The following is a 19,503-nucleotide window of genomic DNA, read 5'->3' on the forward strand; positions in this document are numbered from 1 at the left end:
CAGTTAAAAGAAGGAGTGTTGCCTAATTGCCTGTAGAGCAGGTAATCAATACTACATACTAGTACAACATCAATACCCAAGATTACTCCTAGAAAATACTCTAGATTTTTCCTGTAACACTCAACTAAAACATCTGTTTTTGTGAAACCAAACTGGGATGTTGCTGCACGATCTTAACTTACAGTTGCAATGGGGAAATGCCACTTTTTTAATTACGTGAGATTTAATTCAATTTTAAATGATTTAATTGCTGATTCATAAATGCTTCAGTGAAATAGTGCAACAACTTTATTGCATATGGGTCCAAGGATGAAATAACACAGCTTTCTGGAACTCAAATGATGCAGCTAGATATGTGAAAAAAGAAAAACACTCAAATGCACCTGACAAAGGTAAGGCCATATGCAAAACAGGTGAACAGGTAAGTAAAGATTTGATGCCAGCTCAACAGTAGGAATAAGATCTTATCTGTCATTACATCCGTCCTAGTGGTCATCTCATAGCTGGAATAATAAGCTGGCCAAAAGAGACGATAGATGACGACTGATGACAGATGATGCCACTGATGTCAAGACATGAAAACTCCTCATGTTGCTTGAAGAGTTCTGTGAGGCTCTTTTGACTGTTTACTAAGATTTTCATGTTTAGATAAGAGTTCTGACATCTTTCTTGTTCACCTAATTTCAATATTCCTCTGAGGTTAACAGTAAAATTCAAGCTGCTGGTCCCTGAGGGGATATGGGGGAATCACCAAAAATACAAAAATCCTTGCTGCATGCACAAAAAAGAAATCTGCCTTAGCAAATGAATTTGTTTTGGACTGTCAGTGGGTGTACACTAACATGCACTAGCTGCAACTCAAAAATCATTTCTATAAACTTATTACTTTGCAAGTCTTTAATTTTGATCCACCTGAAAACTTCACAGAGGCAACAATTGGTAGTTTTTGCTTCATCTGTGCATGACCCAAAATAAAGTAAGAAGCATCCATGAACACATGGATACATGAATGCATTGCAAGCTGGGACAGCTGAGGGGCATAACCAAGTGGTTGGGATAGTGCATTATATGTATTAGAAGTCAGCATATCCCAATGGGAGACATCTCCAAAGGTTGTATAGAACAACCGGTCCTGTGGGACCGTAAGTTTCAGATAGAGAAGCAGCTGCAGGGCACCTAACAAGACATTCAGTCATAGTTGTGGTTAACAAGGAGCAGAAGGCTACAGCTGTGATAGATGTGGCAATCCCACCTGACAGTAACATTAGAAAGGAAGGAGCACGGGAAAAGAAAGAAGTACCAACAGCTGAAGGAACAACTGGAGCAGATGTGGAAGGTAAAGTCCCAGCAGTAATAGGAGTGTTAGGAGGTGCAACCTTCAAACTGGAAGAGTGGCTCCAGCAGATACAAGGGATAACAAAGGTGCAGATTCCACAAAAATAACAATATGTATATGTATGTGTTATAGGTAAATATTTCTATGCGGCTATGAGCACTCGTATCAGTGTATAGGCTGAAAGTTATTTATCTTGACCGATGTAGGTCTCTCACAAAACTATGGAGATTTAAGTGTTCCACCATTTGAATGCTGCTCATCACTCTGCTTTGGAGACTGAGGCTTGGATGACTGATAAAGCCGCTCAAACGTTCTGCAAAGAGTTCAATTTACTTTGTTTGTAATAATTTCCAATGCATTGTGTATTGTGACACCTTTCTATCAGAACCAAAAATCACTTTTTCAGCAATTTGGGTGAAATTAATTTGGACGGATTGGACCACAGGCAGCAATCTTCGCTCCCCCTGTCACTGGTTGACCACTGTTCCTTCCTTGGACCACATTGGATAGATGATCACTGAAACTGCAGACTGAGAACATCCCACAGTTTTGGAGATGCCTTTGTCAACCTCTTATTTATGTCATGCTTTGTATCCCCAACAGCATTAATGACATGCAACTGTGTCTCTGCCCTGTGTGTGTATGTGTGTGTTGTGTGTGTGTGTATATATATATAAATATATATATATTATTATTATATATAAGAATACATACATACATATTATCATAACACACACATACACACATACATACATACATACAGGTGGATATATATATATCCTTCTGCATCTCTTTGTTGAGTCATCTTTTTATATCCCCCATGTACTCTCTGGGTTATATATATCTATCGATATATAGATATATATAGATAGATCTAGATATCTATCTATATATAGATAGATCTAGATAGATCTAGATATCTATCTATATATAGATAGATCTAGATATCTATCTATATATAGATATATATAGATAATCTAGATATCTATATATAGAATATATAGATCTAGATATCTATCTAATATTATATTAGATCTCTCTCTCTCTTCTCTCTCTCTCTCTCTCTCTCTCTCTCTCTCTATCTATCAACCGGCTCAGAGAAGAGCTCGAGAGGATGTGGAGGGTGAAGGTAACGGTGGTCCCCGTGGTAATCGGAGCACTAGGTGCGGTGACTCCCAAGCTAGGCGAGTGGCTCCAGCAGATCCCGGGAATAACATCGGAGATCTCTGTCCAGAAGAGCGCAGTCCTGTGAACAGCTAAGATACTGCGCAGGACCCTCAAGCTCCCAGGCCTCTGGTAGAGGACCCGAGCTTGAAGGATAAACCGCCCGCAGGGGCGTGCTGGGTGGTTTTTTATTTTTTGGGGTTTTTTTGTTTGTTTGTTTTTTTAAATAATAAATATATATATTATTTATTTATTTATTTATTTTTTGAATACCTTTTGAATGATTCCATCCAGTGTTCTGAATCTGCTAGTACCTTCATAGCACAGTAATGTGGTTATACTTAGCAATTGAGCTTCAAATCTTAGTTATATTTATGATTTGAATTGATGGTATAACCCTAATGGTAATGGTAAGAGTTGTCCAGTGAGAGTTCTATGTGAAACTGTAACACTAGTCATGTTAAACCAATTCTTAGAAAATCTAAGTAGAGACATTACCTAGAATTGACCACATGACTATAACTCAAAACTGCCATTATCCAGGAAACTCACTGCAGTTACAACTCATCCAAAATTCAACAGTCTGGCTTATGTGTACTGACTAACAATTGGCTTTACTTTCTGGCTTACCGCCAGCCTGGATTTCAGTTGCTTTATTATTTTATAGCTAGAAGATTTGTCTGCATCTGCATCCACTCACACAGTATCACATGTGATCATATGATCTTCCCACATCTAAACTAGGAACATGGTGGGCTGCCTCTGAAACATAATTAAAGGAGGCAATCAACTGTATTGAGAGTTAATCAATAAGTGATATTATACTCCTTCTTTCAACCATTAGTAACTTATCACCCAACCACCACCTCATACCCTTGCTTTAGTAGATGTTATTGTTCCCCTTTGCCAGGTAGTGTCAAATTGAAAATGGCTGACACAAGCTGCCAGGCATCGGATCACGGAGCAGACCTCTCTCATCATTTAGTTAGCTTAGTACAAGAAAATACTGTGGCTGTCATGTGCTGAGACTGCTAAGGAGCCAAAAGAGAAAAAATAAATCAGAAAACGTTGCAAATCAGCTATAATAAACTTTAAAGATGCTTAACATGATCTGATTTAAAAATGGCAACAGCTTGGGTTTTTAGACTGCAGACTGCAAGCTTCATCAAAAGAGGTTGAGGGATACTCTCAGTGTGCCTCAGAAAACAGAGGAGAGGCTAGGGATCAGACTTAACAGTAGCCTATGGTGAAATATTTACATGGCCTAGATTCATATCTAATGAGCTTAAAGAAAACCAGTTATGCAACATAGCCAAAGTTAAATGTTTTATGTTGTGTTGTTGTGAAAACACTGGAGAGACCTACACTCATCTTTAAATGGGTTCATCTCTCTGGTTTCATACAAGAATTTTGCAGGGTTTAAAGTGAGCTGCCCAAGTTTCCTTCTTATGCAACACTCAGTCATCCTCTGGTATGACGTGACTTAATAATCAATGGTTCATATTCAGACTTTTGTTTATTCACTAATATAACATCTACTAAATGACTTCAAGTGTTTTACAGTGTTGTTGCTATTACTAATTATGCAATGTCAGTTGAACTTCTATAGTTCCCTGATAAGTTAGAAGTTTTCTTCCATATGTCTATGAAGAGTGTCTCAGTGGGAGCCGTTTGGTGATATGAGCAGCACTGAGCCATTGTTTCTACACTTCTCTAATTAGCTGTGAATGTACCAGCTCTATTCATGTAGCTTGTTTTAAAGTCCCACACTTTACAGGACCTATCCAGCACTCATCTGTGCAGATCTGTACCCCAGGGCCACAGAAAGAAAGCAAGAATAAAACAGAGACCCAGCTGGTGGCAGAGCTTTTGATGAGGATAATAATCCAACAAAATGTGTCATTTTCATGAAAGGTCTTTTTGATTCTGTTTGTGAGGCCTTTTTTGCCTGGGCCATGTGTCTGTGTCACTAAAGGCAAACTGGCAGAAGATGAGGTGCTTTGAGACTAATAAAGCCCTATGGTTCCTCAGGAAATGTAGCTAAAGTGATTCTGTTTTGTAAAATTTGCTTTTGTTGTGTCAGTCTCTGTTTCGAGTCCGACTTTGCTAACCTTCTTCAACTATAAAGCACTAACTTATACAAAATCTAATCAGACTACATTTTTTGGCTTCGGATCATCTGCCATGTGATAATAATATGCAGGGCTTAAATAGACTAATTCTTACCTAAACTTAACTTTGCCCTGATCAAAAACATGGATGATACAGCTGCCACAGGTACATGGAGCCATGGCCTTAGACTTGGAGGTGCTATACCCAAAAAGTTACCCTCTTGCCTTTTGCCTTGAAATTTTGTACATCAGTATTAGAAACATGAGTGGAGACAAAGGACAACCCTGGCTTATATGAATCACACAAACATAAATATGTAGCTGGGATGGTTGCTGCTAGGAGTGTTGATTAATTTGAAATTCCAGGAGAAGATGTTGTCAGGACAAGCACTCAGTTGGCATTGGTGGATGTAAAAAACAGTGCCAAAACTTTACTCATTATCCTGACTATTTAGAGCTGAACTCGAAATATTTCTGCTCCTTAATGATAAGGGCATTTTGATGTAATGGAGCAGAAATTAGGTGACATTAACTTAATGTGGAGCATCAGCAGGAGGGAGAGAATCCCGAAAAGTGTCTTGTGTTCTGTATTTCAGAAAGCCAATATATTTTTTATACTTAATTTTTCAGCCTACAGTGGTAAAAAAAAAAAACAGTGGAAAAAAAAAAGCATGTGCTGCACTATATCTGTCTATCTATATAAATTAAAAATAGATAGGTATCCATATTATATACACACATTATTTATAGATATAGATAAAAAATACACTCATACATAAATTTACCACAGAGGGACTCCAATCAAGTTGTAGAAACACCTAAGGTTGTAACATGACAAAATGTGGAACAAGTGAAGCATTGCAGATACTCAATGCACAACTCAAAATGAAGGCTCCAACACACGAAAACATCCATAAACAATATTATAGCCAATATTGTCCTATATTAATAGACATAAAACCTTCCCATCTCCAGTAAGCTGACTAAACAACAGGTGGTTATGAGCTATATCAGTTAATATATATTGCTTCCCCCCCCTTGTATATTGTTTTCTTTTCTTTACTTTGCACCTTTGTGGTCTAGCTACCCAATTTCGCTGTGCAAGAAACCGCACAATGACAATAAAAAGCTCTAAGTCTAAGTCTCTAAGTCTAATGTTAGAAAGTCTCACTTATGTCAGCTGTGGTGGCAAGCCACACATAGTAAGCTCCACACCTCACCACTAGTTGCTTCACTTTAGTTTACTTTGCAGTCACTACTTTAAATATATTTTTCTCATTGTCAAATATATTGTTTCTTTATTAAATTAGTTTAATGTTTATCTATCACACCTTCCAATGTTTAAATGGAGTACACACATCTACAGTGCAAGGTCAAACTTCTGTTCTATGTTATATTAACAGATCTTTTTTTGGTTGAGTTACCTGGTGGGTCTGGCTTCTCCTTCCTGGTTAGCAAAAGGTGTGGCAAAGGGCCGGGGGATCTGAAGTACTGCTTGCTCACAGCCTCATTGGACTAAACCACATGCTTCATTGCCTGCCTGGGGGGGTGTTTGGGAGTTTGTTGAGTCAGTGGCAGCCATTTTGTTTTCCCCTTGTGTGTCATATGGTTTAGCTAAGCCATTATTTAAGTTCCCACATGTCAGTTGACCTCTTTTTTTAGCTTTGTTAATTATTTTTCATATTTTTGGGTCAATAAAACCCCCATTTTTGAATTAAACAACTGTGTCCTCTATGCTTTACTGCTTGGTCCTTGACATCCGCTAACAGTGGCAAAGACAGCAATGCTAACCAACAGAAAAGTTCAGGATATCCTCAGCAACTCACCTCAGTATCGCTGTGAACAGAAAAAAGATGAGCTTCACTGATTCATCGTATCTGACTCCTTTCACAAAGTTATATTGCCTCCAGAGTAAGTACATATTAGGCTAGTGTAACCTGGACGTGTGTCCCTCTATCTATAAAGAGATGATCTATACTGCTCGCCCAAGTGCAATGTCTACAATATCCGAATCTAGGTTTGGGAAGGAGACTGGCGGTAGCAACTCTGTAAGAGCAATGAGACTTCCAACCCACATAACACGCACGACCACAGGTTTGTGAAACAAAGTTTGCTTTATATATTTTCTTTTGGATCAGTTCCCTTTGCTCATCCTCAATGTAGGGATACCTTCAAATGCAGTAACCATCTCAAATGCATCACAAAAATAATTAAAACAATCAAAATAGATGTAAGACAAGAAACACAATATTTCAACAACCCAAAGAAAAGGTAAAAGAAAAGAAAATAGCATGTGAGTGTCCAGTTCCTTATGGTGTCAGTTTATTCAGTTACCCACTGTCCTGGGTTAAGAACTGAAAACGACCTGAATCTCAGGCAGAGAAAAAGTAGCAAAGAAAATGATAAGGTATCTCTCAGGTGGGCTTCCTTTTGTTTTTTTCCCTACCGCCCTCCTGGTACGGCAGGCATCAACGTGTCGGCGTCCTGACACAGAGAAGGCCTCCACAGCAGCAACAGTGTCTTAGACCCATGATACCAGCTCCTCACTTGGCACCCATGGAACTGCACCTCAAAAAAAAACAGTCTGCACACAAATACGCAGAATGTTAGATGTCCACATTCCTTAAATGTCCTTGTTCCTAATGTCCTTGGTTCTTTTGAAATATTAAAATAAATTTGCATCTTGTGACACATTAAAAGTAAATACACCGGTATTACTGTGCATCACCCGCAGTTACAGTAACAGCACAGCTATTGCACGTGAACTGCGCATAACCACTTAGCTGGCCGCGGCTGAACTAGCAGGCCCAAGAAAGTAAAAACATTAGACACTCATAATAAACAAAACTGTCACAACATTGCAATACCATGAAAACACATCTTAAACATCATTAAACACATTTACTACTATTCTGACTAGAGCTGGGCGATAGAACGAGAACGATATGTATCGCGATATAACTTTTACTCGATAGAGAAATTAAGCTATCGCGATAGACCTCGCCGCTCTTGTCCTCAAAAAAAAAAAGAAAAAAAAAGGTCAGCAAATCCAAATTAAGTAGCGCAGAGCCGAACCAATCACAGCCGCAGCGTCACGTCGTGTGACTTGTTACGTACAGCACAATTGCCAAGCAGCACGTGTGTTCGTTTGGGAAGCAGCCAGCGGGTAATGGAGCCAGCGCATAATGGAGGAAATGAGTGTGCCGACTAGAAAAATCAACCGAGCGTGACCGAAGAGAAAACAGATGATGGTTCCAATGCCGGAGAGATTGTCGAACGGAAGAGCCATAGAAGTTCCGTAGTGTGAAGGTATTTCGCTATTTCAAGTCTGACAAAAAACAGAGTAGCGTGCACTGTAAATTGTGCCGAAAGCAAGTCTGGAAATACAATAAACTGGTGCATGCGTCACACTGTGCGCCACGTTATTGTTTCGGTGAAATGAATTTCTACAATACTGTTACTGTTAATTCTACTCTCTGCAGTGTTTAAATGCTTACATATACACAGTTACTGTCCCTCCACACATACGACTCGGTTCTGCTTCTATGCCCCAGCTTTGTTTACTTTTTCCCACCGAGGCTTCTAGACTTCTGATTGGCCAACATTTCTGCACGGTTAGGAATCTAGCGCCACCTGCTGCTTTGGCATGTTCATAGCAGCGTTTTCCTTCATTTCTGCCTTTATGTGTGGACGGGATTATTTTTTAAAACGAAAACGGAAAATCTCCGTTTTCAAAAATACCCGTGTACGTGTGGACGTAGCCTCAGTCTCTGACTGGAAGCGCTAATTCGTCATTCGGCTTTTGTCAGACTAAAGTAACTGTTAAAACTGTTTGAAAAGCTAAGCTATACAACAAGGAGAGATTGAGAATTTCCTTTTAGTTCTCAGTTTATTTGATATTGACAAAAGTTAGTCAGTTTTGTCTGTTCTTCTGTAAAACAAACTAAGATTTATTTTTAGAATTAATATTTTGTTTCTAAGTGGAATTGACAATTTAGTCTGTTTCGTTTGTTCTATTTTGAAACTTAAACGCTTTAGCGGCTGCCTTTTGTGTAGTTTGCAATATTTGCCTTTATTTATCTGAAAAAGTCTCATGTTCCTTAAGTACATCTACCCTGTTGAACTTATTATGGGAAATAAATATTTAAATAAAAACAAGCTGCTGATTATTTCACATTTTACTTGTGAGCAACGGCACATTTAAATCTTACAAATATAGTTATTTGGCTTATATCGTGATAGATATCGTTATCGCCTGAAAACATATCGTGATATGAAAAAATCTCATATCGCCCAGCTCTAATTCTGACTGGTTAGTTATTTTTTTCAGTGCATTGAACTGCAATAGCGGTGCTAAGTGAGCTAGGCTAACTCACCAGAATAGTTCAAAAAGTTCGAAGAAATACTCCGACTCCTTTCAGGTAGGTACCCGTCTGTGGTTCACCGCTAACGACAGCTCTCTCACAAATGTTAATTGAACCTCTTTTCTCTCTTTCAACTGGAAAAAACCGTGCTCCGCGGCAGCATGAAGTTTTTCCTTGCCGTCCTTTTTTCCTCTACACCACACCTTCACGCGCACGGAGCTGCAGATGGTGCCTTCAGGGCAAGCCCGGAAATTAAACTATCAAACAAGTACTACGATGCATTCAAAGAACCCTGTACTTCTGATTGCTGTAAATCTTACCAGGGTTACACTAGCGTCACCTAACAGCCTACACTCACAACAGATGAACAGCGACCAGAGTTGTTTGCAGTGTTGCCAACTCCTCAGTAAGGAAAATCGCTATTGGTTGTCCTAAAAGTCGCTAGAAGTCGCTAAATGACGTCATCGCCTAATTTGCATAATTGGTCATGCTAATCTAATTGTAACCTATGTTGTTGGAGAGAGAAATAACATCGTGGAAGAGTGATAAAGTGAGTAAAAAACGTCCTAAATGCATTTAGAGTTTATTTAGAACTACATATTAAATTTCTTTTAGCAATTATTGGTTTTTTTTAATGTCACAATTACACAAACCTGCTCCTTTACCTGCTTGGACCGGCAAAAGTGACCCGAAATAGGCACTCTGGTGGAGTTACTTTGTGTGTGTGTGTGTTTATAAGTAGTTTAAAACCTTGTGATCCACAAAACAGCATAAGAGTAAAAGAAGAACTGACTGCGTTACAACACCTGCTGCTTTTTGAGAGTAAAAGCGATACGCACTTTCACGTCTTTTTTTTAGCGACTAAGGGGTCTGAAAACTCGCTAAATATAGCGACAAAGTCGCTAAGTTTGCAACACTGGTTGTTTGTCCTATAGTTGGGAGGGGTTAAAAAAAACAAAATAGAATTCAGTTCATCGCAGTCTGCGAACTACTGACATCTAGTGGTGAGATTTTACACAGTGTACCTTATGTGACACCAGATGTAATATTGACTAAAAAATACCTCCACCCTAAAGACACACAGGAAAACCAAAAAATTAAAAAGGATGGTGTGTACATTTACACTCTTAGTGCAGTAAAAGTAAAACATACATGTTTTGTACTGCTCTTCTACAAACCCTATAGGTCACCTGTTGCACACGCAATCCAGATTTGTTTGGTAGAAGAGTGTGCTGTAAAACTACCTTCCTCTGGATAGATGTTGTGCTTCTCCTGAGCTTTCAGATCCAGGGAACTACCGTCTAACATTCATACAGTCCCCAGCTATTGCTAAAGGAGTTCTGCCTTGTTTCAAAAACATTAATTTTCCTTCAGGTGCTTCATGGATCTAAAATTTCATATGGTTTCCAAAGAGAATCCAATGCATAAAGCCTCCACTAATGCATTACTCACTTATCAGGTCTGGTAATTCCTGAAAAAATTAAGTGGTTTAGTCTTTGTAAAATCATACATTGTTAATACATTACCCACAGAACTTTGTGCAACTGCAACTTCATGCTAATTTGCTCTGCTTAATATATCTGGCCCTAAGACACCTACTCATTCCTAAAAGCACATTTCCATTCACTTGTTTTGGATGAAAGTTCCTCCATAGTTTGCACAACTGTAACAGCTTAATGTACAAGTAAACCCATGCTTGAGTGCAGAATAGTTAGAGGCTTGGAAAGATAATCCTATGATACTTTGAGTAGAGCTTCCCTGGGAGCATGTTACAGAGGTTGGCTGTGAGTTTTTAGCAGACTACACAGGTTTCCTCGAGTTGCACGGTTGCATGTACATTTGGGGGAGTGTGTGTGTTGAACAGCACACACCTCGTCTTTGACATTCCAGACAAAGCCTCAGTTACAACCTTCACAGACTGTGCAGGGAAATCTCCTCTCTACCACTAGAATACCAACACCACACCACAACGACATTTAATTGCCACCCTCTTTCACTAAACAAGGGGTGTGATTGAGCTTAGAGGAAGTTCTGTAATACTGATTGCAAAACATACTCGTTAAAGAACTCAAAGTCCTCCCTTGAAACCTGCAAGGTGGGAAAAAAAATTAACAAAAGGGAGTTTGCCATCACTGCCGTTTCTCTTCCAAAGTGTTTCTAATTGTGTGTTAACAAGGAAGTAATCTAAACGTGGGCTCATCGGGGAAGCTTACAAATACAGGGATCTGATGTGATTCAGGGCTAGAGTAATTAGTTTTTTAGGCTTGCGATACATGTGCATGTCAAAACAATGAAGAAGAATGTACAATTTACAACAGACACCTTCTGCTAATCAAGATTTAAGAGATAGTCACACTGAACCGACTCAAAACACCTTAGTTGTATGAAATCACTTGACAGTATTACACTACTTAGTTGCACCACACTTATAGGTGTGACAAATTGTGCTTATTTGCTGGGACTTGCCATTGCTAAGATAACATTGCTTCACTTATTATCCTGGGTTTTTCTGTATTCAAAACATCCAAACAACTGAGCACGTTAAAGCGAACAGACAATCAACTGTTACTTTTATTTTCTTGCAGGTTTAAATCCTGTTTGTTTCTTTGTCTATACGTACTTCTGTTTCTTTGTTCTGAGGCTCCACGCAGGTCAACAGTTTATGAAGTGACCTGTCCAGCTTTTCTTGACTTTCATGGTGCTGGTGATGTCATGTTCGACATCACTGGGCTAAACCAAGCAGGTGAGTTTTCTTTCTGGAAATGTCCTCTCTTTTTTGTTTTTATGGATTTTGAAATAATTTTATGAAAGTGTTTGTCTTTATAAGGAGCCTTTTAACTATAAAAAAAGAACTAGTGATGCATTGGTAAGTTTTACTGGCTTGAGCCAATAATTGGGTGTGAATTGGGTGAACTGGGTGTGAATTGACAGCCCTATGTAGTCAGTCAGAGGTTGCTTCAGTTAAAGAACCACTGGTAGCCAGGACAGGCTCCAGTCCACCCAATCACCCTGGATTTGTAAAGTGGAAGAAAGTGGATGGATGCATTATTGTAAGCAGGACTTAAGTGCTGTAGCTGGTTAAAAGTGAAACTAAGATTAACTGCTGTATATGGGGATTAACTAATTATCTAAACAGAAAAAACTTTGACTTTGTCCTAGTGAAGTCCATCCACTATTGGAGGCATGGCAAGCGATTTAAACTCTCATGAGATGAACAGAGGCTGTTAAACAATAGGTGACTATGCTGTCGCAGTGTGGGAACACATTATGACAATCGTGTACTTACAGATGGCAACTCGAACTGTTTGATGGCCTGGGAAACAATTAAGCTGCACAATCACAATTGAATTTAAAAGCTACTACAGCTAATGGGGTGGTGTCTTGCTGACAGAATGGTATTTAACACTCATCAAAAGAGAGCAGTTGAAGAAATTAGACTCTGCAAAGCATTAAGAAGACTTTCTGGGCTGATTTGATATCATTATTTGTATTATACGATTGAAAGTTTGTATATTTGTGTTAGAGAAAGATAGAGGAGGTGAGGGTGGAGAGCTTATGTGTATTTTAATAGATAAAAGTTGTCAGCATTTGCTAAATAGTGTGTTAAAACTACAAAATTTAATGCAAGAGAAATCTAAAGAAGAAAAATGTCTTTTTTTTAAAAACAAAAAAACAAAAAACCTATTGCTGTGATTTATCTAATCAGAACAACTGAGTCCCTTGCAAATCTTTTGTGCACACTTGGCATGCATGGCTCTGTCTCCAACTACTATATGACTTATCCCACTGTGATGCACTGTCTTCTAAGCCCTGCTTGCTCCTCACCTCCATAAATTATTCATTTAGCACAGCATGAAAAACGCATGTCAATTAGCCAGGTTTATTTATTTTTTTCCTCCAATGAAAAACAGCGGGTTTCTCCTCATGCCAGCTAGAAGAATTATGTAGTGAAACAGTGCATTATTTATCATTTTTGGACATGACTGCTCAGGCTACATACCCTCATTCTTCTTTAAAAGAAAGGAACAAAGTCTGACAATGTCAGTTATTCTGTTTGATTTGAGCAGACATGTATCTATATGTCTGCAGATAGATACAGTAGATGGACAGATAGATGGATTTTTTCTTAAGTTGGAGTAGTTTTTAATTTTTCCTGTTGTATTAATGCTGTGATTGATTGAAATCAATGCTGGCTGATGAACGCTATGACTGAAGATCTTTGATGAACTGCCTCATTTCGTCCTTGTCCGCCTAAGCGTGCGGTAAAACTGAGAATACATCACAGGATCCTTTTAGTCAATGTAGAAATGTGTATATAGTACCAAAAATCCACTATATGGAGGAGTACACCCAAAATACTTGTCAGTTTATCCCCATCCTAGCTGAAACCATATCTGTACACAGTGAGATATTTAAATAAGCCATAGAGCCCTATGCACAACTGCTAAACAGTAATATTTAGTTGCCAAAATCTAAAAATGTTTTAATTTCAATATGTTCATGTATGTTTACATAATTTGCATTTTTATGCTTTGATTCAGGTTATAATAACTCGAAGATCCAACAAAATACAATGCTATTTCATCTTTAATTAAATCATCAATTAATATCAGCTGCAATTTTACCTGCAGGTCAACTTACTATTTAAATTACACATAGCAGAATTTCCCCAAAATATTAAACCTTTCATTTGAAACAGATATAAATGATTAAAGCATTTAAAAACATTATTCAAGCATTGGAACAATGGCATGCTCAACAGTGTGATCTAGCAAACTTTCATGAGTTTAAATTTAAATTAAACCTCATTATTTATAATATTTAAATACTAAATTAGCTATGTAAAATATGCCTAGTTTAATATGTATTAATATGTGGTATGTCTAACACCATTCCCAGGTAATTAGAAAAATAGAAGTTTCAAAATCTGGCTGGAAAATATTTTCTCTCAGTTTGTAAAGTGGAAAAATACAACCTTCATGACGCTTAAATCTAAGTTTTAACCTTCCAAAGAACATTTTTGTTTATGGTCTTCATTTGCTGTCTTTTCTTTCATTTTGTGCACTCAAGGAAGCACTTGGCCACATATAGAAACGAACACCTTGATACGCTCGTGGATGATTCAGAGTCAGCAGACCCAACACAAAACAACCATGTTTCAAATAACAGAGTGAGGTTAAATTTAACAACACTATATTTTAATCAAAGCAGGATTTGGTGAAATACTCCTGAAGACACAGGGGTCTGTGTGGAAGTTATTGTCGGCAATGAGCACCACGCGCAGTCCTGTTGCTTAGATACTGTACCTGCAGTGATTCATGACTCTGATGGCTCTGGGCTGCTAAGGTAGTATTAGCTCAGCTGAATCAGAATTGAGATTTTGCTTATAAAGACCGAGGTATTTTTTTTATGTGAGACCCAAGTGTCGTTGGGTTTTTGTTTTTGCTGTTTTTACCCCCGAGAGTCAAAAACATATTCTCCCCATTTCACCTTTTCTCTCCCACACCAAAGCAAATAAAAGTAAAACTATAGCCCTGACATTGCACTATACCAAATGTTCAGCATAGGGTGACACTATAAAGCATATGTTAAACCCCAGATGTGCTTCTCCATCAGCAATAAAAAAACAAAACAAAAAAAAACAAATAAATGCTTTTTTCCCCCCTCTCTTCTAATGGACAAATTTGGTTGTGCATTTTTCCCATACTCTCTCCACTGACTGCTAGCTATGGGACATTTTACAACTGCACTATAAACAAACACAATATGCCCCAGGCTGCATTTATGAATACAATTCTTAAAGTGTTTGCTTATTTGTGGATATTACAGTGCTGTAGGCAGATGAACAGAATGGTACTTAAAGAAAAATGGTGAGGTATTTTAGTCACCTGTAGAAGCTGAGGCACAGGAGAGAGAAAAACAGTGTGGGTCAAACTGCAGGAGGAAGAATATGTAGCACATCAATATTAGCACTGTTTAGAGAGTTTAGTCTAGAGACGAAATCTGTAGCAGTTAACCTCTTAAGCCCCAAGCCTAACTGATCTCCTGCCTTTTGCCCCCGTATCAGGGGGCGTTGGGGTTTAAGAGATTAAGCTATAGGGGTACCAAATAAAAATAATAATAACTGCGTAGTCCAAGTGTGTAGGCCCTATAATAGCATTATTGTGTGAGTCTTTTGGACTTGATGTGCAGGTTACCTCTTTGTTCAGCTGTGCTCTTGTGTGGAAGAAAACCTGGAGGGTCTCAATAGGTGGTAAATGCAGGTGTGGCAGCTATTCATACATTTACAAATACATTAGTCTATATTTGCAATATTTTCTCTCCTGCGAAAGTGGAGGAAAAAAGTTTGGAGGTGTTTATTATAATTGTTATACCTTGTGGCCCTTAAGGAGAACACACACACACACACACACACACAGTACAAATGCAGTTCTCATCCACCTTCATGTACCCGTCAGTGATTTTTCCCCACCAGTCTCAAGGGGTAATAATGAGCACATTATGGCTTGGCACTGCACAATGAACAACACGGCACAAGAAAACCCATTTAGGAAAGTTGACACTAAAGAAAGATTTATACTTTTTTAAATTGCGTTTTATTTTTACAAGAGAAAAGACCATAACAAAGCTCCTTCCCTGAGCTTTTCTGCGGGGATGATGAACTGCACTAAACCTTTTGTTGTTCCTTACTTCACTGAAATAGTTACACTCCGACTCACAGCTGTGATCAAAAGTTTGCATACACTCCTCATGGCATGAATGCCATGATAATTTAGGGGTTTTAATAATTTGTTTATTATTTATCACTTATTTATAACTATTCTTATTCCAGGGTGCAATGACTTTTTCAGCATACATCTTTAATGACAAGAATTGCATTTTCTTCTCATTTAAAATTGCACATTGAGTCAAAATTACACATAAAAGGTTCAATTATATGCATACACCCCCACTAATATTTGGTTAAATGTTTAACAACTTCCATCTTGACCAAATGTTTTGGTAGCCATCACGTTTTTGGCATAAGTCCTGTTGGAACACCCAATTATGTCCAAGTTTCAACCATCTAGCTGTTGACATGAGGTGAAGTTGAAGAATTTGGAGGTACTACTACTTTTTGATTATCCCATCCACTTTGTGCAATATTATCAGTCAACAGGTGGAAAAACAATGCAGAGCATAATGAATCCATGGCTATGTTGTACAGTGTTTTTAGGTATGAAAGTCTCACCTTTACTCCTTCAAACACACTTTGTGGGCAAATACCTCAATCTTTCTATTATCCGACAGCAAAACTTTTCTTTTCAGAAGACATTTAGCTTGTCTGTGTGGACAGCTGTAAATTTCCGTTGAGCTTGTGTATTGTGTATTTATTCTGGAGCAGGGGCGTCTTTCTTGATTGGATGGATTGAAAGGATGCCAACGTATTGTAAAACTCATTTTATTGTAGTCATCTTTCCTAACCAACTTATTCTCATCTGAGGGTGACAGAGGGGGAGAAATGCAGCAAAGGGCCACGAGTCACACTGGAACCCGGGCCGGCCACTCTCAGCCGTGCGGCATATGGTCGACTGCATATCCAACCAGCGCGCTTCAGCATCACTTCATGTATGCATGTCTAATTTTGAGCCTGTGTGGATGAAAGAAAATCCCAAATAAATCCAAACTTGTACATGACATTCTGACATTAAAAGTCATCTTAATTGTCCATGTAAGAACTGTATTAACACATATAATAGTATTAAACAAATTTAACATGTAGTGTACAGTGCCACAGATATCAAGCCTTGTTATAAAGTTGGGATTTTTGCTTTTACGTCATACACATTTGCAGTAAATATGACTTAGATGATCTGATCACAAGCTAACAACTGGCCTTAGAATTAACTGTCGCCATTGTTAGTCTTTCTCAATTTGACGTTTTAGTGCCAAATTAATTTGTGTGTGTCCGTGTCCAACGGGGTTCTTAAAAGCATCTACACTGATGTTAGAGTGACAGTCATTTTAATGCACGACCATCACAAGTGCACTGAAAAACACCAACACAAAGAGCATCCATTATGTGAAATAAGTCTTTATTGTGTTTCACTGATTGTTAAAACAACTATTACCAAAAGCACGTAACAAAATATGAGACTATTATTTCAACACAACGTCTGGTTGAATGCGTTTTCACTTTGATGCATTAAAATGCACAGCAGGTTCACATGCAGACTGAATTTGAAACATATGGCATATACAGATATCGATCCAAATATATAAACAGGGAGGTTGCCATCTTCTTCAAACTTCAAAGTTTGTGTTCCAGACCGATGCCCTTGAAAATAACAGTGATTTCTTACCAAAATGGGGGAAAAGTCTATTATTTCAGTTTGTTTATCTACACTTATGTTGAAAGTTATGGATATAGTACATGCTTTACATACAGCACCATCCAAACTAAAGTCTTTTGGCCAAGCCAGTAGCATTAAAATTTACTGAGGAGAGCTGAGAAATTGAAAATTTTCATTTCATTACATCCAGCGAGAGCCATAAATGAAACAACAAAAGAACATAAACTCTCCTTAGGGATTTACATAATTGAAAATCCAGTGTAATTACCTTCGCTGGTACCCCTTTATAAGTCACCCTTTAGAATTGGTTTTGCGCTCCAACGAAAGGGCTTTAATTATTAGTAATTAGTTCTATAATGCTTTTTAGCTTGCTAGCTATTAATATTAACAGTTTTTGGATTGCCAGGTTATGAAGAAACTCGATGGCTGATGTTTATCCTAATTCAGTACAACACTCATCTCTTTCCTAGTTCGGGACATTTATTCTAATGACCCGTCTGACCTTTTGGGAAAGGCAGAGTTTAATTATTGTAAAAGCCCTGACTTTAGGAGAATTCTGGTTTATTTAAAATGGGCTTATTTCCCCATTAATGTGGAAAGCTTGGCTCCAAGTGTTATAAGAAAATGGTACAAAATATTGCTCTCACTTAATATTGCTGTTTGGCAACAGGACTGGAGAGGAAATTCTAACCCTGCTGGCCAGACCCTCTTTGTTGGCTTTCTTTCTGTCGGTAGTGGAAAAGACTTGTAGTGTCCAGCTGAGCTGCATAGTGGATCGCCTCAGCAAATAGCTTTACCACCTAACGCAGAAAGAAAAAAATTGAAACAGAAGTCCGTCAGTTGTCACAGTGAGTCAGATTGTAAATAAAACCACCAGTTTTAGTTGGCAGCATAGTACTGACCTGAAAATTGGTAATGAGTGGGACTCCATGGTCAATGGCCATTCTGCGGATGAGGAAGTTATCCTTCACGTGCCGAGTATTGTTATTGGGCAAGTTGACCACCAGGTCGATATGACCCTCACTGATCAATCTATAAAAAAAATAAAATAAAAAATAAAAAACACAACACATGCAAAAAAAATTAAAAGAAATCGTTCAATTTAAACCCAAAGCACAGAGTAAACTTTGACTCAAACAAAATGTGATGGGGTGGATGCAGCCCAGGTGGTGGAGCAGACTCGACTATCTGTAGGGTTGAAGGTTTGAGCCCTGAACCTTATGTGCCAAAGTTTCCTTGGAAAATGCAGCAAATATTTCTACACCCACAACTGATGTGTGTGAGAGTGAGTGTGTCAATCTGTCAATGAGTTAACTCCTTTGCATTAACTCTTAAGAAAATTAAAAGATTCTGAGCTGCTACATGTAAGAATATTATGAAAAATTTTTATAATTTAATTCAGAAAAGATTTTAACCTATTTTTATTTATGTAAAATGAAATATTTCATTCATTTTGTGTTTTAACTTTGGTTATGGATTATAGAGGACTAAAATCAATAATTAATCTCAGATTATTAGAATATTAAATTTTAAATTTGATTAAATTACTATTCAAACATTAATAAATGATATTTACAGTCTAGTTCAGTCTTGCACATGGAAACAGTCACTGGGAAGACAAATGAAACCTTCAACAAGGAGGATTAAGCCACAGAAAGTCCACAGATTGGAGAGTTCACTGGAACAGGAAAGTGTTGTTGGGAAGGTGCACAAGCAACCAGTGACCAGTTGATTCAAGAACTTGGGTTTCACAACTGGTGTCAGTGTATCACAAGCCACCATGAACAGATGTTTTCAGGAAAGGAGCTACAACAGTCACATTCTTAATATTAAGCCACTCCTAAATCAGAGATGTGAGAAGCTTCTTACTTGGGGTAAAGAAAAAAAAGAAGAAAAAAAAAAAAAAAAAGAACTAGAGTGTTGTTCACTGGTTCAAAAATCCCCCTTTCAAATAAAAGTAAATTCTGATTTGATTTGGAAATCAAGGACCTAGAGTGTGGGGGGAGAGTACAAGAAACAAGAGTTGAAGATGATTCAAGTTTGAATTGTCCACAGTCCGATTATTTGAGGTGCCTGCAAATGGCAGGTCGTCTGCCAGGAAGTTGTAGAGCTTCCAGCTGCTGACGAGCTTTATGGAAATACCCATTTTTGTTTTCTAGCAGCCCTTAGTACCTGCCCATAGTGACAAAACATCT

At 38.1% G+C, this 19,503-nt stretch overlaps 1 protein-coding gene across 2 annotated transcripts in view; it reads right to left on the minus strand.

Moving 5' to 3' along the window:
- Positions 1 to 15,912: 15,912 nt before the first annotated feature.
- The window catches only part of cps1 (carbamoyl-phosphate synthase 1, mitochondrial), a gene marked incomplete in the record, with an annotated part of 71,017 nt that continues 67,426 nt past the window's right edge, over positions 15,913 to 19,503 (minus strand). The window contains 3 exon segments of one of the 2 annotated variants that reach the window (XM_005935763.3): positions 15,913 to 16,605; positions 17,956 to 18,108; positions 18,211 to 18,340. In XM_005935763.3, coding sequence (XP_005935825.2) covers positions 17,995 to 18,108; positions 18,211 to 18,340 — 244 coding nt within the window. 2 annotated transcript variants of the gene reach the window in all.

Source organism: Haplochromis burtoni, unplaced genomic scaffold (assembly GCF_018398535.1).
Source record: "Haplochromis burtoni strain Fernald_Lab_line unplaced genomic scaffold, NCSU_Asbu1 Contig_202, whole genome shotgun sequence".
In the NCBI taxonomy this organism is placed as follows: Eukaryota; Metazoa; Chordata; class Actinopteri; order Cichliformes; family Cichlidae; genus Haplochromis; species Haplochromis burtoni.